Source organism: Sus scrofa, chromosome 2 (assembly GCF_000003025.6).
Source record: "Sus scrofa isolate TJ Tabasco breed Duroc chromosome 2, Sscrofa11.1, whole genome shotgun sequence".
Lineage (NCBI taxonomy): Eukaryota > Metazoa > Chordata > Mammalia > Artiodactyla > Suidae > Sus > Sus scrofa.
Genome location: NC_010444.4, coordinates 16,377,544 through 16,405,283, shown reverse-complemented (window position 1 = coordinate 16,405,283; position 27,740 = coordinate 16,377,544). Strand labels below are relative to the sequence as shown.

The window sequence follows — 27,740 nt, the reverse complement described above, 5'->3', positions numbered from 1 at the left end:
CTATTTCTCCTTCCAAATCTTTCACTTTTTATTATCAAGAATCGTGAACTGTCCCTTCAAATTCTGTGGATGTGTTTTGACTCTTATGTTAGTGGCTTCTATTAAACATCTGGAATTCTTGGCTGTTATGTTCATATTTAAGAGTTCTCTCACACCGCTGATGGGAATGTAAAAATGGTACAACCACTTGAGAAACACTGTGGCAGTTTCTTTAAAAATACACATGCCATACGACGGGAACACATCTAAGTACTTACCTAAGAGAAATGAAAGCATTCTTCTACACAAAGACTCCTATATGAATGTTCATAGTAGCTTTATCTCTAACAGCTAAAAACAGGAAAAAACTTCCAAAGAGTACACACTGTAGAAATACATGTATTAAAATTCTAAAATGTGTAAACTTAACTAAGTGACAAAAAGTAGACCAGTGTTGGCCTGGGGACAGGGCTGGGAGGGTGGGGGAGGAAGCGAAGGGTTACCCAGGGACACAGGGAACCTTCAGAGGTGATGGACATGTTCATTATTTTCATTATAGTGATGGTTTCACCCCATCAAAAATTATACTCTTGAAAACATGTGCACAGTTTATTTTATATTAAATGCCTCATAACTCTGTAAGAGAGACAACAGGAAGGAGAGAGAAAAAGAATCCAAAATAAAAGAGGCTTTTAAGAAAATGAGGTACTGAAAGCTGTGGGGCTGGCATGTGTGACTATAAGAGGGTCTTTTCATGAGCTATATGCAGTGTACACTCTGCTCCAGTGTGGCATTCACTCCTGCTCTTCACTGTCTTACTGTGCCCACTATCTGAGTCAAGTGCCTCTCTGGTTAAATTTCCCTCAAGTTGGCAAACTTTTTCTACAAATGGCCAGGTCCTGCTGCAGCTACTCAGTTTTACCACTGTAACCCCAAAGGAGCCAGAGACATCATGTCAACAATAGGTATGTGGCTGTATCCAACCACACTTATATCCGAATGTGTTGTATCCAACAACATTTTACAAAATCAGGAAGCAGGCCAGATAGGGCCCAGATACAGGCCACAGTTTGCTGATCCCTGCTCTAGAAAATCTAGTATACCAACCAGTCTTTCCATCTTTGGAGAACTAGTCAATATCTCTTCAGAAGTCATGGCTATAAAACAGTTTATACCTAAAGAAGACAATTAAGCAAGTAAAAAGGGGAAAGGAAAACATGAAAAGGGAAAACTGGACATTTAAAAAGAGTTCTAGATAATCTTAGCTATTAGCAGCAGATGAGGCTCAGGGGTAGTACCTCTGATAACTTGCAAACAACTGTCTCATCTGATGAACTCACATCTAGGATAAACAGAAAACAGAGTAAGAAAATCATGTGTCTTCAGAAGCTTATAGGACAGATGTTTACAAATGACTTCCAACTGTTACTTTTGTCTACCTTGAATTTAGTTGGGGGTTTTGCATGTGAGTAATAGTCTTGAAGATTTCACTCCAGATTAAAAAAAAATCAAATAAGCTTTCTATGGAAAAAAAAGCTGAACTGCTGAATAATAAATATTTTTTTTAAAAAGTAAGACTTCTACCTCATTCTTAATTAAAAGGAAGAGATGGATTAACTCAAAATCTTCATAAATTTCTCTTAAATTCAGGACCAACTTCTACAATCTGTAATAAATGAGACACACCCAGGCAAACAAATTTCAATTTCTGTCAATTAATAACACTCCCCAATTTCACTCAATTCTTTTCCTTCAGGAAATACAACTTTTCAGGGTAAGGTGTGCCTCTCGATTGCAGAGGAAAGGCAGTGTTAATTTCCTCTCCAATCACTATATGACAGAAGCACTAGCTAAAGAGAGATCAGAAATAATCACTCACTGTTCATAGGAGAGGTAAGTTCAGAACTGATCTCTATCTCTAGTGTCCTTCTTGGTCAAAATGATATCATTTGCTTTGGCAAAGGAGGAGAGGTTTTTAAAAAGATGATGTAAGTGGGAGTAGGAGAAAAGGCGACAAATTAAACACATTAGTTGAAGATTTCTAGGGCCTCATTTTTCAGAGCAAAGGAATGTTTGGTGCTTAACTGACAGAAACTCATAATCACTCTGTCATTTTCAGATAGAGCTAGTATGAAAGAGGTTAGCCAGTCCCTGCTGATTCACACAAACATGTGTTTCCTGAGCTTAGAGTAAATCAACTTGGGGGAACTTGTCTCCTGTAAAGATAATTCTGCAGGGCAGCCTCTCATCTAACCAGCTACTATATGAAGACAACCGCTCAAGAATATACTTTGTTTTTTCTGTCTGGTTCCTTACCCAAAAAGAAAAGAGAAAAAAAGAAAGAAAGAAAGAAAGAAAAAAGGAAGGAATCTATGATTTGGCCTACCATTTATAGTGGTCAACCTTTTACAAAATTAAAATCCATGAATACCATTGGGTTTTGATAAACTCTGGCTTCCCTGAATAATGCAGGTGGTAAAGGTATTATTAACCAAGGGACACCAGGCTGCTCTGCTTCAAAGGCATGAAATATCAATATTAACAACACAGATGTCAGTGATAGGCTACAGACAAATAATTTTTAAAAATAAAAAAACTTTATAGTTCACATTTGAAATAAATTACATTTTTTCTGTCATAGAGTTACCTTTATGATTATACGTTACTTTGCTGAACAATAAAATTACTTTTGCATTCCTTGCCCTAAAGCAGACTGCTAGCCAAGGTGGCCAAGGGAGCACCAAGGACTCACACATCTTCAGATACACATTATATTTAACTTACAATAGTAGAGAGAACTGTTATAAATGGAGACAGAGGACTGTTGACTGTTTTTGTTTTTTCAAACCCATTATTCTCTTTCTCTTCTGTTTCCTTGCTAACAAAAACTAATTTTGTTTGTGTATCTAGCTCTGAATTTTTTTTTTTTTCCTTTTTCAGCTGTACCTGTGGCATATCGAGGTTCCCAGGCCAGGGATCAAATCTGAGCATCAGCTGCGCCCTCACCGCAGCTGCAGCAATGCTGGATCCTTATCACAATGCACTGGGACAGGGATCAAACCCGTGTGACCACAGAGGCAACACTTAAGGGGCTGTGCCACAGTGGGAGCTCCCAGAGCCGCCGAATGTTTGAGAGGTGAATCCTCAGTTCCAGGATGTAAATCAATCTTGGACCCACTGTTCTGCCAGTCACTACTTTAGACACTGGCATGTGACAAAACTGTAGTCAATGAGATGCAAAGTCTGTCGAAAGTTGTCCTAGTTAAGTTTTCCTTGTTCTTGAGAAGAGACACAAGAAAAATTGGGAGGATGTAGACCCTGGAGCTGGAGCAGCAATCCTGTGACAACAAGCAATGTTTGCTGACTTACTAAAGATGGCAGAGCAGAAAGATGAGCAGAACACGGTTCTCATGGTGTTGCTGAGATGCTGAACTAGACAATTCTAGCAACTTCTTACTAGGTGAATCACTAAGTCCACTTACTGTCTTAGCCACTTTTAGTTGGGTGCTCAGTTATGTGCAGCTAAAAGCATAGGAACGGACACGATTATAATGCCCACATTATAGATGAGGAAGCCAAGCCGGTACATGGCATGGCCTAGAACACATAGACTAAAACGTTCTGCTTTTCTTTGACAAATGTTTAAGCACCACCGTGTATGCAGTGCTAGGTATACACTGGGTTTTAAGGATGAAAGGAATATAGTACTTAGGGACTCACAATCTAGAAGGGAGATAAACACACAAACAAGTAATTAATGAAACATAATAAAAGCAACAGAGCAAGAACTATCGATTCCCAAGAGGACAGAGCTAACAACGCCAAGAGATTTTAGGGTGGGTACATCCAGGAGATGACAAACTTTTATTCTTCAGTGATTTAAAAGACAACTTCCTATGACCCTATAATTATTTCTTAAAGTTCTTTTTTTTAAAAAAAAACTTTCAGAGAAATAGGTATAATCTCATAAATATAATGTTGAACAAAACAAGCTAGACACAAAATGGTGCACCCTGTTTATTTCATATAGGCAAAATCAACTGAGGCTGTTAGAAGTCACAACAGTGGTTTCTCTGGTGGAGGCGGGTGGTGAATTGAAGGACGCACGAAGGAATTTCTGTGGTGATAGTAACGCTCTGACACTGATATGAGTGCCACTGACCTGGGTGTTTCGGTTTGTAAAAATATATTTGAGCCATAAGTACATACACATAAATATATGTATAGTTTTTATATTTCAATATTTTAAAAATAAAAAAGAATATAAGAAGTTAAAAATGCCAGGTCACCTCTTGGTCACCTCTCTTGAATCTTAGTTCTTAGAGGTTATTGCTGCCACCAGCTCCATGTAAATAAGTCTTAATAGTCTAGACCTTTTCTCATGTATTTCCAAGCATAAATGACCATGAATGCACATATACAAACATGGTTTTTAAACATTTTGTATCTTAAATAATGAATCATACTGTACATCTGTTTTACAGTTTGCTTTTTTCACCTTCCATTCATCTTTCTATTCAGTTAAGCACCTTAAATATGCATATAAAGTCTTACATGTTACTTGATAATGCACCCTGATTTATTTGTAGTTGTTTTCAATTCTTCTTGTATAGTAGCTATTTCTGAACTATACTGCCCTGAAAATGACCCAACTGGGTCAAAGGGAAGAAGGTGACTCTAGGTTCACATTATGCAAAGAAGACAGGAAAGAACATTCCAGGTCAAAGAAACAACCAAGAAAATAAAAGTATGTGGCAAGTCTGGAGAAAAAGGTATGTATGAGCTCAGCGTAGAGGTAGGCAGGGACAAGATAATGAGGGGTTTGCTGAGCCATCATAAGGAGTTTGGACTTCTTCCTAGAATATAAGAGAAGGTAAGCTACTGACTGCAGGATTCTAAGCAGGAAAGCAACATACAGGGTTTTCCTTTAGATCATCCTGAATATAGTGGAAAGGTTGGATCATATGCGATAGGGACTGGATGCATGGCAATACCATGGGAAGGAAGTAGGAAGAAATGGACAATACTGAGAAGCCTAAATAAACTGGCCTGAATTACGGATGAAAGACCAAGGCGGAGAGAGAGAGAGAAAAGAAGTCCATGGTAATTTCCAGGTTGCTGCTTGGCCACTGGATGAATGGGGTATCATTAACCAGAAAGGGAAAGAAAGAGAAGCCGAACTTGAAGAGGGGTGGATTTAGGGTTCTGTCTGAGAATATAGAGCTTTGGGACATCTAGTATGCAGAAACCGAAAATACACATCTGTCTGGAGCACTGGAGAGACAGGAGAAAAGGAATAAAGATTTGGAGGTTAGTGGTATTCAGTGGTGGTTTAAGGCAGCATACCGCCCACAGGGGGGAAAACAGAGTAAGATGACAAGGAAGACAAGGCTGAAACACCAGAGTATATTAATTTTTAAAGGTCAGGCTGAGGAAGAACTGCCTGAGAAGGAAACCGAGTAAGTGCATTCAAAGAAGTAAAAGGAGAACCAGGAAAGGAAGGTTCTTGGTTCCGTGAAGAAGAAAATCATCATTAATACGAAATGCTACAGTTAGTTCAAGTAAGATGAAGTGTGAAAAACTTCCTTTAGATTTAGCAATTATGTTACCGGAAGTTCCAGCGAGCTCATTAGAGTAGAATGAATATGGAAACCGACTGCAGAGGGGCTGATAAAGACTAGAAGGTAAGGAAAAAGTAGTATCAAATAGAGCCTGAGCTTAATCATATTTAATAATTTAATAAGCTTAATAATGAAGGGATGGAGAGCACAGAGGGATGGGCCAATGACAGAAAGAAATTAAACAAAGGAAGGAGTGTTGCTGTTGTTTAAAAGAATACAAGCGATATCAGCATGTTTAGGAAGGTCAGAAGGAAAAAACCTAAAGAGGAATCAAAGAAGGTACAACAGAAAGAGGTAAGCGACACAGCAACGCTGTACAGGAGACCATTTCTAGATCTATTACGTTTCCATATGACCAAACTCGGGCTCATTGTCTACTTTATGCTACCTCACTTCATAAAAGTTTTTATAAAGCTGCTCTGATTTGGAACAGAGGTAATAGTGTTACTGGATGTTCTTAAAGCATTAAGTAGGAAACAATACTGAAAATATTTTCCCTAAAAAAGGGGAACTGAACTATTTTTTTTTTTTTGGTCTTTTTGGCATTTCTTGGGCCGCTCCCACGGCATATGGAGGTTCCCAGGCTAGGGGTCCAATCGGAGCTGTAGCCACCAGCCTATGCCAGAGCCACAGCAACGCAGGATCTGAGCGCGTCTGCAACCTACACCACAGCTCACGGCAACGCCAGATCGTTAACCCACTGAGCAAGGGCAGGCACCGAACCCCCGCAACCTCATGGTTCCTAGTCGGATTCGTTAACCACTGAGCCACGACGGGAACTCCGGAACTGAACTATTTTAATGAGACTCTCCTAATGGCAAAACACTTCAGTAGGGACATCCAACAAACTTAGCCACCTATTAGACTTCTAGCTTCTTAAAAGCATAATGAATTAATACATTCAGAAAGTGCTTGCTATCATGCTAGGCTTGATGGGTGCAAACATGAGCAAGACATACTCCCTGTCCTTGAGGAGCTTATTACAAGTATATAATTACAATACGACATAGTAAGTATAAATAAGAGAGGTAGGGACAAATACCATGGATGCACAGAAGAGGCCTATCTCGCTGCCTGGAGACTGGAACAAAGTCAAGGACAGCTTTAATGGATCTTTGCTTAAACTAGGTCTTCAAAGGTTAAATAAGAATTCACCAAGCAAAGGGGAAAGAGAATTTCAATGTAAAGAACAGCATGTGCAAACGCATGGAGCCTCGAGAGAGTGGTGAGTAAAGGTGACATCAGGGAACTTAGGGGGTAGCTACGGCAGGAAAGGATACAAGAGAGGCGATCAAGAATGAGTTGCCAAAGGTGTCAGGGCTAATGAACCTGCACATCTTTCAGGTGATGACCAGCCACAGGTTAAGTTACACTGTAAGGTTTTCATTCTTGGCAGCTCCCATGGGCCTACAACTATGCCTTTCACCACAGGAAATTTTCAATAATGTATGTGGAATAAACGATGAGTCAGAATCCTAGAATGATAAAGAAATTTGAAAAAACACAGATCCTAGGAAGAAGGGAATACATTAGAGGGAATTGATTATTTAAAAGCACAAATTAGCTTAATGACATAGCGGAGAGGTAGAGTCAGACTTACACTGGCTAAGGCCCAGTTAAGCATTTGCTGTGTACACCACCTTCCACCCAAGACTTATACATCCTTCAAAGAGTCAAAGTAAAGAAGAGTCCCTAAACACAGGGCTACAAACTTGGACTTTAACTAGATTTTCCTAGCTTGAAGCAATGCTCTCTGCTATGTAACAGACAAGTAAAGCAGAAAAAGAAATACAGCAGATTCCATTAGCCCAGTATCAAGACATGCAACACCTATGATGAGGATTAAGAATTTCAAACTGAATTTTAAAAGTCATTCCATTTACCAACACTAAAAGTAAATGATCAGGATGACCTGAGAACATTGCTCTATCCTACTCAGCAAGTACACTGCTGCATTTGGTCCAAGTCACCAACTAACTCGATTTCCTCCACCATTTTCAGGTAAAATGTCCTACAGTAACATGGCACAACATCATTAAAATATGAATTCCTTCATCAAGCTTTTCTTTCTTAATTAAATCTTTGACCAGCAGGTTACAACTACCAGCCACAGAGACAACTACACTCTGAGAGTAAAGGTTAAATAGACCCCAGGAGATAATGCAGCTCTGGGGACCACAGTCACATCACAGGCGTACGACATCTCAACCTTCAAAACCTCTACGTTCTTGACTTGTACTTCTAAGACCTTCATTTATTTCATCTTGGTTGAATATAAGCCAACAGGTTTTCACCAGGAGAAATTAGAAATAATAAATTTCCCTCGATACAGGGAGAAGGAACTGATGTATACAAGAGGCAGTAAACCCAACAAACATTTGGACCAATGGTTTCACTAAACGTTGTGCAGAAGGGTTGAACTAGATTAAATCCTAAGAACTCCTAAACTTTGGATAAAGATGAGGTCAGATTCCCATCACGATTCAAGGATCTCTAAGCAAATAACAATTCTAAATTCTAATGGGATATGCAGTCATTCCAGTTTGGTTGTGAATGAGACAAGGTAACTAACATTCTATGGTTACTTACATCAGAGATGAGAAAAAGTCATGTATCAGGTTACCAATAGGAGACTACAAGAACTAATTTACTTATGTGACTCCAAGGCAATGAAGCTTAAAGGCAAAGTAATTGTTGTGCTTAATGTCCTCTTTCAAAAAATATTTTTTGGGCCACATCCATGGCATATGGAAGTTCTCAGGCCAGAGACTGAATCCGTGCCACAGAAGAAACCCAAGCCACAGCAGTGACAACACCCAATCTTCAACCCACTGTACAAGGGAATTCCCTCAAAACATATTTGATAGGTTAAAGTCCACAGAGTAATTTAAGAATATAATTTACTAAATAAAGCTGAATGAATACTACAATGATCTGGATTCTAGTCTTGAATTTTATATAATTAATTATATAATCATAGCTAAATCACAAACAGTCCATGTCCCAGTTTATGTGTTACAATGATGTGCTCATGACTGAGTTAAATATGAAATATTCTAAGCTCCTTGAAAAAGTAGTACTTTACTTGTATGATGAAGGCATTACTTGAGATGAAGTTAACCACCATGATTAAAGCTAACAATCTCCATTTAAATAGAACTTACCTCCAAATATATTCAGTGCACCTAACAGATACATGTTCATTATTCAAACATTCCATAAATAAGGAAACAGACATGTTAAATTACTTAATAACTCAAAACCTATCAACAAATCTGTTACCAAGTAAGGAAAAGAATCAAACCCTCAGTGCACTCCCTACACACACATACCCAGTCCACTGTTCAAGTCACCTACTTAGCTTAAATTATGTTGCTCTATGCATCAGAAACATAATTAGTTATGGCAGGAACAGAAATTTCTCTCCCAAAGGCTTCAGAATCCATTTCATTAAAATATGTTCAAATTTTAAATGAGAATGATTCCATGAGTGGCAACTATTTATTAAACCCAGAAAAGTATTTCATCTTGTATTAGATTAAGTAATCTGTAAGGAATAGAGACTGATTTTTAAACACAGAGTCAGAAAAACAAACCAGCAGCAAAGACCAAAGACTATGAAGGGGTCTACCTCTCTTTAAAGATATAAGAAAAATAGAGGAAAAGGTGGAAAAAAACAAAAACAAAAAAAAAAAAAACAAACTTTAAAACCAAAAGGTAACTCTATGGAACACTATGGAATATTTATACCATGGACAAATGACATGAAAAGTATACCTTCAAATAAGCATCAGATTCATATACAGAGATATGATGGATACATTAGTCCATCTTCAAATTAGCAAAGTGCTTTTTTTCTTCCACAAGGTATCTCTTGGGGAAAACTAGTACTCTCAAATATGCTGTTAATCTGATACCTCCTTTTCTGAAGGCTATTTAGAAATAAGCGGTAAAACTGGTTTTTTTTTTTTAATACACTTTGATCAAGAGTAATAGTGCATGGATGATAACTCTCACCTCTTTATATTCTCTCTGTCTTAAAACTATACATTCACACCCTTTGACAGATAACTTTGCAAGGCTTGGCCACATGACCTGTTTTGGCTAATGAGACTTGAAGCCAGCAGAGGCTTATAATGTGTTTTGGTAATCTGGCTTGTTTCTTACACTCTAGTGATAAACCACATCATGATTTTGTCCCAAGTGGCTGCTGCCCCTTCATGACAGGCCTCAGAACAAACACATTTAGAGCAGATCTAACACAACCTATAGCCTGAGGCAGGCCCAGCCAACTCACAAACTGAAGTAGATATGCCTGGCCAAGCCCAGCCTAGACCAAGAGGGCCTACAGACCCGGTGTGAAAATAAACCTTTGGTAAACTCAATAAAACACTGGTTGGCTATGTAGAACTGTTGGGTGATGGCTGATCAATATACCCAATAATCTCATACCTGACAGTGTATCCTGAAGCAATCAGAAAGAAGAGATTCACATAGGAGGATATTTATCATAGCAAGATTTATAAATAACAAAAACTGGAAACATTCTATCATCAAATAATGTAATGAATCGTTAAATAAGCTATAATCTAGCTAGACTATTAAACATTTGAAGCTATTAAAAATTACGTTTTTAAATAACAAAGTATGAAAATGTTAGTAATATTTTAAGTTTAAAAAGTATAAAGAGCAAGATGCACTGTTTAAAAATAGCTACAAGTAGAGAAAAAGATCAGGTAAAAAAAATAATTCATTTAAGAAATACAAATGCTTTCCTGTGTTAAATATTATACTAAATACTATACTTGGAGGAGTTCCCGTCATGGCGCGGCGGAAACGAATCCGACTAGGAACCACGAGGTTGCGGGTTCGATCCCTGGCCTGACTCAGTGGGTTGAGAATCCAGCATTGCCATGACCTGTGGTATAGGTCGCAGACATGGCTTGGATCTGGTACTCCTGTGGCTCTGGCATAGGCTGGCAGCTGTAGCTCTGATTGGACCCCTGAGAACCTCCATATGCCACGGGTATGGCCCTAAAAAGACAAAAAGACAATAAATAAATAAATAAATACTATACTATACTATACTATACTATACTATACTATACTTGGAATAAAGAAGTAAATAAGATAAGCATGTTCCCTGATTTCTTGAAACAATCTAGTTAAAGACAGATATTCAAAAATAATAGGACGGAGTTCCTGCCATGGCTCAGTGGTTAACAAATCCGACTATGAATCATGAGGTTGCAGGTTCGATCCCTGGCCTTGCTCAGTGGGTTAAGGATCTGGTATTGCTGTGAGCTGCGGTGTAGGTTGCAAACGCGGCTCAGATCTGGTGTTGCTGTGGCTCTGGTGTAGGCCGGCAGCTACAGCTCCAATTAGATCCCTAGCCTGGGAACCTCCATATGCCACAGGAGCAGCCCTAGAAAAGGCAAAAAGACAAAAATAAATACATGAATAAATAAAAATAAAAATAATAGGAGTCCCCATGGTGGCTCTGTGGTTAATGAATCTTACTAGGAAAGAAAAAAAAAAAGACATAAAAATAATATACATATGTAATTGTAAATTATGATAAATTATTGAGAAGAAATTGCTAATAACCCCCAGTATTTATTTCTCGCTTCTTGCTCAGTACTAGAGTCCCTGAATTTTATGTGCCTAGAGCCACCTGGAAGAGACTACACTTCCCAGGCTTCCCTGCTCCTAGTTGGGGCCACGTGACCAAGTTTAGACCAATGGGATTTAGCTGGAAGTGGTGCATGCAACTTCCAGTAAACATTCTTAAAAATAAAGGGCTTGCTTTTCCCCCTTCTTACCAGATGGAGCAGCTATTTTGGACTATGATGTGGAAGCTTCATGCTGAGATGGCAGAGCAACAGAACTGGTGGACCCTGGGTTCTTTGGCACTGTGGAGCCACTATTGGCCCTAGTACACCTACAGAGCTTTTACATGAGACAGAAATAAAATTCTACCTTGTTTAAGCCATTTTCGTTTGGGGTTTTCAGTCATTCACAGCTGAACTTAATCCTAAATGGCATAGCTATGAAGGAAAAATGAAGGATTCAATGAGAGCGTCTAAGAGAAACACTGATTTTGACAGGTGGAAGGGGTTTCAGGGGTAGGTCCTCTGAAGTAACTTTTAAGCTACAACCTCCCTGATGCCTGGCCAGGAGAGCACCAGGTGAAGGGAGATGGGGTCAAACTCCTCAAGGCAGGGGAAATAAAAGATGAAACTACTATGGCTTAAGCCTGAATCACAACAGAAATAAGCAACAAACTTTGGGATGTTAAGACTGCTTCTACAATGAATGAATGAGAATGAAAGCAGAGCACTAGAGCCAGTAAGTGCATTGGCTCCAATATTAGAATCTCTATTCTGACGAGCAAAAGATCACATATGCATGTCAAAAATGAGAGAGGAGGGGTACAGAATGAGAATGAACCCTGTTAAAGAAATTAATGATTCCCTCTACACTTCAGTATTACTAGGGTTTAAAATAGTTGGATTCACTGATTAGAGTGGTTCATATACCATGAGAAGAATGTCATCAGATTTTTTAACGCTAGCCATCCCTGGAACAGACAAGAGTTTGGTGTTAACATTTTTTTTAAAATAATGTTTCTCATCTATTTCTGATTATAAAAAGGAAACATTTATTGTGGAGAGTGTAGCAAATATATGCAAGACCATAAAAAAAACTACCTATAAACTCATCACCTCTCAACAACATTTTGTACTGACAGTGTTTTTATACACACTTACATGGCTACTTCCATATATATACACAACACACAAAAATGGGATGGTAATGCATGTGAAGTTGCATATGCTTTTTCATTTATTTTATCATGAGTCACCCCTATGTCATTAAATATACACACACACACACACACACACACACACACACACACACACATTTTGCTTTTTAGGGCTGCATCTGCAGCACATGGAGGATCCCAGCCTACAGGCTGAATCAGAGCTGCAGCTGCTGGCTTACACCACAGCCACAGCAACACAGGATCCGAGCTGCATCTGCAACCTACACTGCAGCTCACAGCAACTCGAGATCCTTAACCCACTGAGCAAGGCCAGGGATTGAACCTGCATCCTCATAGATACTAGTCGGGTTCATTACCACTAAGCCAAAATGGGAACTCCTGAAACCATAATTTTTAATGCCTATATAACATACAATTTATTTAGCCAATCAAATCTGGGTTAAAACTGAACTAAAACTGTTAACCACAAATTAAAGCCCTCTGGATCAAGAAGATGACTTTAAAAACTGCCATGGGGAGTTTCTAAATACAGTATGAAAGCACTGGAACCATCTAACCAAGAATTCACTGAAATTCACTGAGTTTTAGCCATGAAAGACACTCAATAAAGACTATATTGTCCCAAATGGAGTGCACCATTTCCTAACTGGTCTGAGGAAGAAACAGAATAAATATCAAAGACTGAGGTAGTAATAACAAATAGGAACTAAAGTGCCTCCTGCAAGAATTAGTTGACTATCTGCAAAGTTTTATTTTTTTAATAAAGCAAAATAAAAGAACATATGCATTTATTATTTCTATAATTAAGTTTTCAAATGGATTTGGGAAAATGATTATAGAAAAATGTATATAGAAAAAGAATGGAAACAAATATGACAAAGGATTAATAGCTATTAATTCTGGAATATGACATTCTTTGAATTTTTCTGTATTTGAATTTTTTCTCACATCCAAAAAATTAATATTATATTAAAATATTAGTCATGTGAGTAAGGTAACTCAGATTTTACTTATTAAAGTAGAAGGAAAATTGGCAAGCTTTCCCAGAAGCCAAGTGGCTCTTTTGAGAAGGAAAAACAAAAAGCTGGGCACACAGTATTAGGAGTTTGTTCTAAAATAAAACTATTTTAAACAAAATATCAATGTGTCATGTTGGAAATAAGTCTGAGCAAGGACTAGGTTTTGAACTTTTTTTTTTAGGGCCGCACCTGCTGCATACGGAAGTTTCCAGGTTAGGAGTCGAATCGGATCTATAGTTGCCAGCCACAGCAATACCAGAGCCAAGCTGCCTCTGGGACCTACATCACAGCTCACGGCAATACCAGAGCCAAGCTGCCTCTGGGACCTACACCACAGCTCACAGCAATACCCGATCTTTAACCTGCTGAGTGAGGCCAGGGATCAAATCCGCATCCTCATGGATACTAGATGGCTTCGTTACTGCTGAGCCAGAATGGGGACTCCTAGCTTTTGAACTCTGTAGCTGTGTTTCCTTCAACACTATCACATCTAAAAATGATATATTTTCTGTTTCACCAAAAAGGTTGTTTCAACAGTTAAGCAAATACTTTAAAAACTGTAAGACTGTATTCTAGTTTTTGACACTAGTGTTCTTTGTACACCTGAGGTTTTTCTGATTCTAAACCCATTTTTTAAAATTCTAATTTCTAAAATCCAAATTAGATTCAGATGACAGAGTTTGCCACTTGATGAGAATTTTTACTGAACATAAATGGTTGCAATTTTCTATTAAGTGAGGTTCCTAGCAGAAAAAAAAATTAAAAAGTTACAGAAATAAATCTTTACGCCAGCTCTTACAAAAATTTCAAATAAATGTTAAGTTTTTTAAATGGCCCCATTTCCCCCAAATGTAGTCTGAGGTAGTCTTAACTCTCTGACAGTATCCCCCACCCCCTATTCCACTAATCAATTCTCACCTTCTTTCTCTGCTGGAACACGTGAATTTTTCAGCAAAAGTGACTCACTCATTGGCATCTTGTCAAACTAACCCTGACACTATAAGGAGGCTCAGCACTAACAGAACTCGAAAGCTAGAACATTTTTCACTAACACATCATTTTGACGTTAGAGAATTGAATCATTTTCTGAGCAAAATACATCTAACAAACTCTGTGTTTATTTTTCCTTACAGATTGTTCTCCACCATGCTACCTCCTCCCCATTTCAGTTTGGCAATTCCCTAATCTAAAACACCTCCTGTGTCTGAAGAAGACAAGATGGGCGAATGTAGAAGCAATGGAACAGGAGAGGGGAGAAAAAAGCAGTTGTTCACTCAGCTTGGAAAAAGATTCTATTCTGAAACATTAACGGCTCGTATCTATTCCACATAGTTCTCAAAACTTATTTTTCCTCTTAGTTAAATGAAAACACAATACAATACATAATATAAACATAATACTTTAAAAAACCCCTCCAGGAATAAAATTCTCTTATTGCTATTATTTCACTAAACACAAGTTTTAAAAAAAAAAACAACACAAAAATCAATCTTTGAGAACTACATAGCTAAAAATCTTCCATAAAACGTCCTTAGCGTGAACTGTCAATTGCAAATCACCTCATTGTTTTGGTTCAAACATTCACCTACTCCAAGATAGAAAACTGCCCCTTTTAACCAGAGGGAAAGGGGTGGGGAAGGAACAAGAAAATAAAACATTGTCAGATTACCACAGACGCTCACTTATAGCTCTATCGTCACACTCCACCTGGTGGCAGGAGCTGCCTGAATTAGTGAAGTAGAGGTCATTATACAAAAAATTCCAAAGACTACTTTACAGATATCCTTGGTTTAAAAAAAAAAAAAAGCAAGACGTGATGTTCTTTTTCTTGTCCCACATAGAATACATCTAACAAGGCTCTGCCACAGTTTTTTCACATAATAGTAGGCCAATATCTAATAAAGATTAACATAAAAGAATGACAATAATCAGAATGGGAGACCTACATATAGAGCAATCTACTTAAAACCGTTCTCTCTACACTAAGTTAAATGTCATCTCAAGCTTTTAAAGCAGGTAACAAGGCACATCCAGCAGCCATAAGATTCTCCATCACATACTCCCACTAACTTTCTTTGCCCCTATCCCCTGTGGGTAAACTACAGAGTTTAATTAACTCAGTTAACAGCAGCCTGCCACACTGCTTTTAGATATCTGCCAGTAACATATACCCATGGGATACTCTAGAAACTGATTTCAACCAAAAATAAAAATAGATAAACAGAGCTCAAACAAAACTAAAACTGAGTCTGGCTGCCCACACTTATTTTCACACATGAGGAAAAATAGCAGTTCTCCTAGAAGCCTCGAGCAGACATATCTTTAGAACACAATGTTAAAAATATGCCCCCCCTCCTTTTTCCCCTACCTGTTTCTCACTCAAAGCTGTGATTTTGGCTTGAAGTTCATGAAGTTGTTTCTTTAAATCAGCATTCTGATTGGAAAGAAAAAATATCTGTGAGAAAGATATTTCATTTGTTAACAGAATAGTAGCAAGAAGACTTTATGCATACTGTATTACAAACGATGAAGCAACCTTAAGCATTTAGCCAATCATATCTGTCATCCATTAAACTGTAGTCATATTACCACCACCTAGTGCATAAATCCTAAATGTAAGCTGCTAACACTAAAACAGGGGTGAGCTCCTTTGCAATTGTTTTAAATTATAAGAAGTTTTATATTTTAGTATCTTGTACTATAATAGCACTCCTTTCTACTAAAATAATTATTCTTCATAAGAAAGTACCAGTTGACAGAAAACCTAAAGCTCCACTAATCAGACAAAAGCAGGAAAATGGAAGTTATAAGTATGAACACACTGCTTAAAGGCATGCTTAAAGGCATTATCAATAGAAAGAGGTTTTCCTCTGCTTGCCCTCTCCCTTATTTAGAAGAGTACATTTGTTATTTTAGCCTAGATTTGAAAAGCTGTCAGTGCTGCAACTCCTTAACACTACATCATTCGAATTAACATACTGACTACCAGGGCAACTTCTCAGTTCTAAAATGTTAGGAATCAAAAAAGAATACTATTCTAAATGAGATACACTGAGCACGCTTGCCTTTTACTCAAGTGGGAGAAAAATCCAAAATTAAAGTTTTCAAAAGCTTAATGTAACAAGATAGCCTACTTACTAGTGGAAGGAATACCACCCGAGAGAGACAGACTACTTCTCCTTCATCATTTCACAAGTGATTCTTTCAATTCACCCTGCCTGGTCTTCAGACAGGGCCAGAGATACATCCTCCCCTCTGTTTACTCCACGTGGTCTTTTGTATGAGAGTATGTGATATAAGGCCTCTCTAATGAAATTACCCACAAGACTGTCTAGCAACTTACTGCCCCCTCAGAATTTTCACATTAAAACTGCTCTGTTACATGATGGCCAGCTGTATAAGAAATGCTAAAGTTTTCTAGTAATATTTCAGCTGCTGGTAACATAAGTTATGATATTAAATATAAAAGAACCTATTCATCTAAGGTCTACTGCCTCTTGGTTCCCTAAATCTAATTTAAATTATAATATATTTTTAAAAATTAAAATGGAGAAGCTTCTCAAAGAAGTTGGACTGTCAAACAGAAGCTAAGTGGCTATCAATGCCGGCACTCAGTCAATGGATTGTGTTAAAAACACAGCAGTTAAGCCACTGTGTGCAAAATTTGTAGGAGTGAGTATTATCTCCCACTTCCAAAAATAAATCTGCCTCAGTACCATTCTTCAATCCAAGAATCTATTTTACTTAACTTTACAATGAGGTATGTATGCTATGTTTAACAAGCTAAAACAATTTATATGTGTGCAAATACACACACACCCATCAATGGGTCTAGGTGTTCTGTGAACAGATTACGAGTAAACAAATACAAGGGAGAAATTCTGGGAATGTCTGATAAATACTCTCCATACTTATGACCACTGTCTAACTGCTGCAAAAGAGTCACTGCCTGAACAATAAATATAATCACTGAAGACAAAATAATTTTTTAGGAAGGTTTCTCTTCAGGGACAGAGAATAAAATGCCTAAGCCAAAAAACTCCTACGAGGAGTTCCCGTTGTGGCACAGTGGTTAACGAATCCGACTAGGAACCATGAGGTTGCGGGGGTTCGGTCCCTGCCCTTGCTCAGTGGGTTAAGGATCTGGCGTTGCCGTGAGCTGTGGTGTAGGTTGCAGACGCGGCTCGGATCCCGCGTTGCTGTGGCTCTGATTTGACCCCTAGCCTGGGAATCTCCATATGCCGTGGGAGTGGCCCAAGAAATAGCCCAAAAAAATAAAAACCTCCTACGAGTCTTTAAAGAAAAGGCAATACTTAATGGATTATTATATAAGGTTCTTTAAAATCCTTGTTAAAGGCTCTTTTAAAAATAAAATTTTTAAATGCTTTTTAAAAATTATTCTAAAATTCTTATACTGGTCATGGTAGGATGTTCTATAGTATCAACTATGAGAATATAGTTTCTCGTAGAAACTATTCTATACCATAAACTATGAGAAAATAGTTCAGTGTTCTGTACTATAAACTATGAGAAAATAAAACTGATTCTGGGCCATATTCAATAATTTTGAGACTACAGAAAAGCCTCACAAACTCTGATTTTGAGTAAGTGGGCTTGCAGAAATGAAATTTAATCTATATGTAGAGTATTAACTCTCAATTTTTTCCTCAAAATACTCAAAACAACATAAAAGCAAAATAATAGTAATGAAGATGAAATAAATATAATAGAATGAATTTTTCTTAGCTCTTAAAACATGAAGAATGTGCTGAAAATAATTGCTGTTAGAGATGAGATAGTTTTGAAAACCTAAGAATTGTTTATATTTTAGTATTTTATGGCCATTTTATTTTAAATTATTTTAAATTAAAAATTAAATGAAAAAAAAGCAGTATTTTACCTGTGGATCCTGCTTCATTTGAGCAACCAGTTTCTGATAATAAAAAGAGAAAAAGAGCCATCAGTCATACATATTAACTCACTATGGCTAATCAGGCTTGGCCCCCCAAATCTACAGTTTTAAGTCCACACAAAAAAAATTTCCAACACCACATGAGAATATAGCAAAAGCTTCTGTAATCCATATAATATGTTAAACACTCTTAACATTAAAAAAAAAATCAAATTACCACCTTATATTTGAAATGAAAAGTTTCCTGCTGTTAAACAAATCTGGAGACAGGGTGGGGAAGGGGAGCTTTTAAAAGACAATTTAAACAAGTTGGATGCTCCAAAAGCCAAACATCCCTTTAAAATGTTGTCACTGTCTCGAGTCCCAAACAAGGCCTGGAGAAAAGCTGCTCCCATACAACGACAGGCTTGTTTGTACACAGCAAACAGATCTGGCAAGTCTGTTGGTGTGGTTTACAGAAGGAGCCTAGTGTCAGATGTGACTCTGCCACTGTCTTCTCTGTGGGGGAGGATGGATGTACCCAGAGCAGTGATGCTCAGTATTTCAGTAATGAAGTGAAAGATCAGTAATGCAAAATTCTACCTACCTGGGTTCCTCTGGGAAGGAGAGTGCTATCAGAATACTGAATGAGAAAGACCTTTACTTGGGAAAATGTAAGTCCAAAAAATGAAAAACAAAGAAAAATGGATGTCAACTGATCTATCTCAACTTCTAAAAGCATTACTGCCCAAAGGTAATAACCAGGCACAGGAGAATTTGAAGCACAAAGGAGTATCAGAAGGCTGAATCCTAAAAGTATCTGGGAATAAGCTGTTCCCCAAGTGAGTTTTTCACATAACTGGAAAATCTGTACATCTCTTTGGGTGGCAAGACACTTTTAAAGTTTTTAATCATAAAATAAAACCTTTCTAAAATATATATTTATCTGCCTTATTAAATAGGAAAAAAGAGCAGCTTTTATTGATACTCAGAGGTATGTTTACATCAATATACTATTCTGCAAACAATTCAACAAGGTCCCTACAATAAAGGCCCAAAACTGCTGTTTTAAAGCATTCTTGTGTCTTGCATTTTAGTTTTTCGGACTACTTAACGCCAAGCAGTAAGTTAGCAAATCTTTCTATGCCTCCCTCTAACAGCCCCTGAACCCCAATTCAAATTTGCTGCTTCGTCTGTGTGATAACACTCAGTGAACTAATTCTAAGATGAGCGAATAGGCTGTAATAACCTCAGAAATCCCCTTGAGTAAAATGTGTAATCTTTGGCGAATGACTTCAGACATTTATTCTAGCTTGTCAAAAGCCTTACTTCAGGTGCTAAGATACATTCTGGACAGTTGAAGACTGCCAACATGTCACCTTCAAATATACAAGGTATATGTTACTGGAGCCTACGTCATATACGACAATGATAACTCTTCTATATCCTGGTGTTAATCTATATTAACAGTAATAACATACTTTCCAAGAGCTCAATGAAATAGAAACACAAGGTTTTATATATACACATTTTTACTAACGCAGCCTAAAGGCTACTAGCCACATTCTTCAATAAGAAAATTCTTTGGCTTTCTTTTCTGATTTGGTTACCAGAGAGTGGACAACTACACTAAAGTTGCCTCTTTAAAGCTGAAAAAGATTTTCCTCCATGATACTGGAATTTTAAAACTGATAACCAAACTAAGTCTCTACCTCTGCAGGAAATAAATAAGCCAACTTTTCTACCTATAGTCAATCAAGCTGAATTTTAGACCATTAGAAGCAGGATAGAACAAGCCTGGCAACTTAACTAGACCATACTAACCCCAAGTAACTGTAAGCTGACATTGTGTGTTATAAAAGTTAAAGTTACCTTCTATTGTAAGAATGCAGCAAAATTCTATTGCAAGAATGCTAGGGTTGGCAAACTATAGCCCATGGTTAAATTCAACCAACCACCTGTTTGTGTAAATAAAGTTTTCCTGGGACATAGCCACACCCATTCATTTACATACTGTCTATGGCTTTGTCTGTATAGCAGCAGAGCAGAGTAGATATGACAGAGACCATAAATGATTCCCAAAGTATAAATTACTTGACCATCTGGCCCTTTATGGAAAAAATTTACTAATCTCTGCTTTATACCATGTATACATGTAAAGTAAATACTCCCAAAAGGTTAAATATGACTTTCATCAAATCCACATAAGAACGATCAAAAAGGCAATTTCTCAAAAATGATGAGATGCCCATCACAGGGCATTATTATTTAAACACTCATTCAACATCAACCACGTATACATTGCTGTTTTTTAAATCATCTTCCTGTCCTTAAAAAACAAAAAATATATTTCTATAACATCAATTCCAGGTAGTTTCATACCACACTTTCTATCCAGTAAGCTAATCTTTGGCCCTAATTTCATTCTCTAAGTGGAAATGATGAAAGGGTAGCTTCTGCTCCAATATTTAGTCAAATGTGTGATATGGCTTTGGCCTTAGCTTAATAGCCAGTGTCTGCCTACTTTGATGTAATTTCTGGCATTCCTGAACTTGCATCATCAGTGATCACGTAGGTTACTGCATAACCAATCAGAATAACAATATCAGATTTATAAGCAAGGCATGTCACTTGGATTTACTATTAATATGTCAATTTTTTTACATAGGTAAGTATTTTAAATGTAACAAATGAAATATATAATTTATGTTAAAATATTATCAGCCAACTTGATAAACAGAAATGTTTATGTAACAGTCATTGTTTTGTCATAGTAATAATTGTTTTGTTACTGCAAAATAAAATGTTGTATAACAATTTAAAAAGCTATTAATTTTATACTAAAAATAAAGTTACATATACAAGAAAATAATGTGAATATTAAGAGAATGATAACTTTAGGAAAATACATTCTTTTTGAGTCAACATAATTTTATAATTTAAATTAGATTTTAAAACAAACATTAAATTTTTCACAATAATTTTCATAAACTGGTATGCTTGAATTAAAATTTTTAAACAAAATATTTGATTCTATTTAATTTTTAGTAATTTAGTCTCATTTAGACCAGGAGCCTTTCAAGGAAAGTTTTATTTGAAATCATTCATGTCTTTTGAGGATGAACAAAAAGCATTATGTTAACTTTACCATCTCAAAATTTCTTGAGAGGAGGAATATCTCCAAAAATCACATATAACTTCATGAAATTATCTTTGATGCATGTAAATTTCAGATTGATTATTATTCTCCAGAAATTCATTCTGTGATGATGTCACCTTTGAATAAATCTTGAATTTAACTGTTGTCAACTGCCATTCAGCCAAATTGGGTGTTTAACACACCTCTATGCTAAAATACTTTCAACCAGGGGAAAAGACAAGCTTATTTCTGCAAAGAGATTTCTGTTCTCCTCAATTAGTACCAGAAGCAAGGCCAAATAAAATGTGCATAACTTATATTGCATAACAAATTTCTTAAAGCTACCATAAAAACAAAACACACCTCACACAGAGAAGCCCGTCTATACATGGCAAATGCTAAGACTACTGCTGAGCAAGAGTTTAACAAGGTCCAAAGCCTCATCAGGGATTTCTGAACATACAGAGACGATGTAAAAAGTATATAGATAGACAGAAAGACAGATAGATAGATAGATAAATAGATAATTATATTATATATAAGCATTTTTGAAGCTTTCCTATAAGTTCTACTCCACCCTAATTCTGAGTAACTTGCCCAAGGTGTTCTTTCAACAACTTTAGAAATTAATCTTATTTTAGACTACTCAGATAAAACAAGGGAAATCATACCTAAGAACAAACACCTTCAAAAAACAGTTCCTTCTTCCTCTCTATTCACACTCTGAACATTCAAAAGTAGTCAATTACTCACTTTCACTTTTCTTTTTTTCTAGTCTTTTCTAGGGCCGCACCCACAGCATATGGAGGTTCCCAGGTTAGGGGTCGAATTGGAGCTGTAGCTGCAGGACTACGCCACAGCCAAAGCAACGTGGAATCTGAGCTTCGTCTGCGACCTACACCACAGCTCACAGCAATCCTGGCTCCTTAACCCACTGAGCGAGGCCAGGGATTGAACCCACAACCTCATGGTTCCTAGTCAGATTCATTAATCACTGAGCCATGACGGGAACTGCCCTCATTTTCACTTTTCATTACCAGGGATTATATATTTCTGTTTGTGTGTATGTGTGTCCTGAACCTAGGACCATATCCAGCTAACATCTAGAAAAGAGATAATGAACAGTGATATTTTGTTTATACAATAAAAGCTAATGATTTAGTTAAGGACAGCTTTTTGTTTTGGTTATAGGCATATTAAATAAAATGCATTCTATTATATAATACATATTTTATTAATATAATTATATTACATAAAATAGTAATTACTAAATTTTTTGGCCATTCCTGCAGCAGGCAGAAGTTCCTAGGGCAGGATCAAACCTGAACCACAGCAGCAACATTGAGTCCTTAACTGCTAAGCCACCAGGGAACTATAATTATATTTTATTTATATGTTTTAAAGGTTTGTTTACTCTAGGTACCTGAAGTAAAATGTAAGAACTGTGAAATTTGAAATTTAAACACTGGGGTTCCCATAGTGGCTCAGTGGTAACGAACCCAACTAAAAATCCATGAGGATGCAGGCTCAATCCCTGACCTCTCTCAGTGGTTTAAGGATCTGGCATTGCTGTGAGCTGTGGTGTGGGTTGCAGACACTGCTTGGATCCCTCGTTGCTGTGGCTGTGGTACAGGTTGGCAGCTGCAGCTCTGATTCGACCCCTAGCCTGGGAACTTCCATATGCCACACCTGCAGCCATAAAAAGACAAAGTAAGAAAGAAAGGAAGAAATTTAAACATCTGTGAAGGCAATCACACTTTCTTTACTAAAGACTGGAGTCAAATAAAAAACTGAGTTATGAGTAAAAACTTCAGTATACATGGTAGTCAATTTAAACATGTCTGGTTATTTAATATGCAAGTTAGGTCACATGAACAAAGGCCCTCAGATGAGCCAAAACCATGAAAAAAGAGAGGTCTTTTTTTATATATATAACTTTTGGTACATGGATAAAAAATATGCTTAGTTCTTTTCTGTGGAAGAAATGTCAGGAATATTTTATTAAAGTTCTCAAAAAATTATCAGAGTCTGTTAAGTACTAATAAAAGGCAAATAACATGACTCTTGGACAACTGACTGAAAGATGATTAAAAACTCTACTCAAGGAGTTCCTGCAGTGGCCCAGTGGTTAACAAATCTGACTAGGAACCATGAGGTTGCGGATTCGATTCCTGGCCTTGTTCAGTGGGCTAAGGATCTGGCATTGCCGTGAGCTATGGTGTAGGTCGCAGATGATACTCGGATCCCACGTTGCTGTGGCTGTGGTGTAGGCCGGCGGCTATAGCTCGGATTCGACCCCTAGCCTGGGAACTTCAGCGGCCCAAGAAATGGCAAAAAGACAAAAAGACAAAAAAAAAAAAAAAAACTGTACTCAAAATCAGAAATGGTCTGTAATAATTTTAGCCATTACTTAATAATATGATGTGGGAGAAGCCATGAATGCAACATACCTGGTGAACCTGAATTTCCACTTTAAGAGCCTCCTGTAGAGTCTGCAACTCCATCCTCTACTTTCTCCACTTTTCTTATATCTGTTAATTCTACAGTTTCTTCAGCCTCTGTTTAAAGTAACAAGCTCCTCTTCTCGCTGCAGCTGTAGAGATCATAAAATGTTTTGGGTCACTATGTTGGGCAAAAAGAAAATATACATGCTAAATAAAATAAGTTATATTAGTCAAAAAATTAGTCAACTACACATAGAGCAAGAAATTTCCCCAGATTTCTTTCCAAAATGAGTAGTTTTGTACTGAATTGGTATCAAAACTTTCTGGGTTTTATTCTCTGAACCTTTCTCTACCAAACACTTCAAATAAGTAAGAAATGGGAGGGGAGAGGAATATGTTTAATCTGGTCATGAAAACATCTAAGCACTTACTACAGGTCCAGCACTACGCTACAAAGTACTTTCTGAGGATTCAGAGCTGAATAAGACCACTTCCGTCCTGGATAAGCTGGGAGCCTAGAGCGGGAGAGGACGACCATCCAGCACATGCTGTTCTTAGGAAGAGACACATAACAACACTGTCATACATTTTTAAACATCACACAGAGCGAACTGGGGAGGGAGTTCAGGGTCTCTGAGGGGTTAAAGAAGGCCAGAATACTCTCACTTGGATGGACTCTCGCTCTGTTGAAAAAAACAGACTTAAAATGGGGGGAATTTCTGGTATAATTTAAAGGTTTACATTTAACAAATTAATACTTAACACAAATACATGGCACTGTAACTGTGCTTTCCACAAAGTTATGACAGGGATGTTCAAAAATAAATCTATCATGCACAACAGATGAGGTGGTCTGGAAACGAACGTTTCCAGCTTTACAATGAAAACCATCTTCTTTTCAAGCCTGCTGGCGCAGCTCTTTGGCTGCATGTATAACTGCATATGGAGATAATGGCAAAAGTCTACACCTGTGAATGTGACCCTTCCTATTCTGCTCTGCTCATCACTACTGCAATTTAAATTAACTCAGTGGCTAACTTATAATTTTTTTTCTTTTTTCTTGAGTGTGGCCTTAGACATGATTTTATGTACTCTCCCCAAAGCAAAAGTTTATTTGAACAAATGTAAACTTTATTTCTTTCTCCTTTTTTCTTTGCACCTATAAAAATTTTAGTTAGAGCAGCCTTTCAGTATTCTTATACTGAGGAAGGGAACAACCAGGACGCTAGAAGAACCACTACCTCTTATGGCAATTCAATGAGATTCATCACCTTCACACTTTCTAAAAATTATTTATCTACAGATAAAGTCCACAGTCAGCCTAAGTCTTCTTAAAACTTTAAAACCTGATTTAACAGAGTTATAATGAAATCATTAACAGGATGAATTTGTGTGAATATTAATCTTCACTGTATTTGTTTAATCTCACTAGGCTTAAAACATCACCGGAAACCTCTCCCTTAGGGGGTATATACTATGTTACATAATATTAAAATACTCTAGCCTTTAAAAAAAAAAACAATAAATTTCAAAAGTATAAAATTCCTTCAAACTTACATTTGTGGAGGCTAGGAAAAGGATTACTGTACAATGATTTCCTCAGCCAAAAATGTTCATGAAGGTAGTTATGTTTAGGAAAGAAAATGTGGAAAAGGAGACATATTTTGATAAATAAACCCAGGTTTTTCGGCTATTTATTATCTTAGAAAAAATCTCTAAACCTAGAATAAATAAGTATCAGAATCATTAAGTTACTTATTTAGACCAAGGTTTTTGTTGTCATATCAGCTTACATAACGAAAGTAAATGTTAAAACAACACAGTCACTATGATTTTAAATATTAAAATAATCTCCCTACTCAAATTATTGACTTATGTATTGGAGTTCTTCCTGAAAACAGTACTTAAATTAATTTTAAGGCTATCAGGGAGTTCCTGCTCTGGGGCAGTGGATTAAGGATCCAGTGCTGTCTCTGTGATGGCATGGGTTCAATCCCTAGCCTGGCTCAGTGGGTTAAGGATCCAGTGTTGCCACAGTTGTGGCATAGGTCACAGCTGCAGCTTGAATTCAATCCCTTAACCCAGGAACTTCCATACGCCACAAATGCGGCCAAAAAAAAAAAGACTATCAGAAAATGTGTCCTAAAAAAAATGATTCCTTATAACTTTTGTTAAATTAAGAATCACCTTGAAGGGTATTTTCAACAACAGAAACACCATATTTTATTTTACTAGTAGTAATATATAACATCATAGTTCAACTCAATTCATAAACTCTGAAAACAAACAGCAGATTAAAAACACGAAGAACTTACAATATACACAACAAAGGGTTAACATAATTTGTACAGTCAGTGCTTACAAATTATTTTTTTCAATTATGAAAAAACTCACAGAAGAATAAATAAGAATGACCAACATGAAAAATGTCTATCTTAAAGAGAGTCAGAGAAATGTAAATTTTAAGAAGACACATCTTGTCCATCGAATTGACAAGGATTTGTAAAAATAACAATACTCTGAGCTGTCTAGATTTTGGGTCAGGTGGTACTTTCATAATTTAGGGCTGTTAGTTATCTCTTGAGTGGAAGTACTAAGGTTGTTTACTTAGGTAAACAAGTATCAATATTTTCAAATTTTTCCATGGAAAATATGTACTTATTTTCAAATAAAAAATTAACTGAGGATTGCTAGATTAAAATATCAGAAAATTTTATACGATGAAACAAAATGTTCAGGAAAGGAATAAGTAAAACCAGGGTTTAACCTGGAGGCTCTAAATGTCAAAGAACCCTGCAACTCAAGTTAATGAGGAGCTGACAGCTTTTACTTCCTTCATCAAATTGTCTGCTTTTTAGAGACACACAAAGGCATGAAAGTTTATTTGGTGAGGCCTCTAAATGCCAATTACTCATTTTACTTCAAAATAAAACTGAAGGGTTAAAAAAGGCAGTGACTTGTTACAGAAAATCTCATGAAGGATTAGAAGGTTCTTTTGCTATCCTCCTTCACAAAGTCTCTTTCTGACTAGCAATTTTAAGAGACCAGTTTCCACCTAAAGGAACAAGTTATATACATATATTCATAGCTTACAGAAACAAGGTAAGCATATATTGAATCCTTTTAAAAAATATTTTGGGGACTTAGACAACTCATGCCCCCACCATGTGATGACCACTGGGGGCAGTTTATAGCATTATAAAGAAGGTATTATTTACTAAATTTATTTAAGTGATTTCTATTTTGACCAATTCTCATAAGTTATAAATAACAAATCAGCTGCTGCAAGGTAAATACGAACAGACTCACAAACAGTTTACAGAGGTATAATGCTTTTCATCATCCATCAGGTCTAAATATTACTACCACAGAAGGCAAGTGCCTAGCACAAAATACCCATCTTCATCATCTTCAAAACTGTACATGTCAAGCCACTGGGACACCTAAGGATCTCCCATCTTCAAATAACAAAAAAACCCAAAATATTAACAAATAGAAACTCCACAAACCAAACAAAAAATAATCAAATCTCATTTAAAAAGGCAGATGTAATGTCTGAAAAGAACGTTCACTGTCCCCAAAACAACAACAACAACAAAAAGCCCTAATTCCACTTTCTCACTGTATAACCACTCAGCTTCAGGTCTGTCTGCTTATAAATCAGGAAAATGGGAACAGTACCGCCTATTTCATAAAACTGTTATGAGGTTTAAATTAGGTAAAGTTACATGAAAAGCCCTTTGTAAACTATAAAGTTCTATGCTAGTCTTAACATACTTAACTCTAATACACATAAACTTCTGTATAAGCTTCTTAACACAGCACATTGCTGAAGAGACTGCAGGCTCTCTTATTTTCAA

General features: G+C 36.8%; 1 protein-coding gene across 23 annotated transcripts in view; it reads right to left on the bottom strand.

The window, feature by feature from the left end:
* PHF21A (PHD finger protein 21A) overlaps positions 1–27,740 on the bottom strand; it is a 202,164-nt gene that overhangs the window by 138,844 nt on the left and 35,580 nt on the right. For 21 of the 23 annotated variants that reach the window (XM_021083133.1, XM_021083139.1, XM_021083122.1 and 18 more), the window contains 3 exons: positions 23,887–24,029; positions 18,307–18,339; positions 15,775–15,840 (listed from right to left, as the gene is read on the bottom strand). In XM_021083133.1, the coding sequence (XP_020938792.1) occupies positions 15,775–15,840; positions 18,307–18,339; positions 23,887–23,940 (153 nt within the window). In that variant the 5' untranslated portion in view covers positions 23,941–24,029. Of the gene's footprint in view, positions 1–15,774; positions 15,841–18,306; positions 18,340–23,886; positions 24,059–27,740 lie in introns of all 23 variants that reach the window. The other 2 variants (XM_021083135.1, XM_021083134.1) reach the window with 1 other exon arrangement.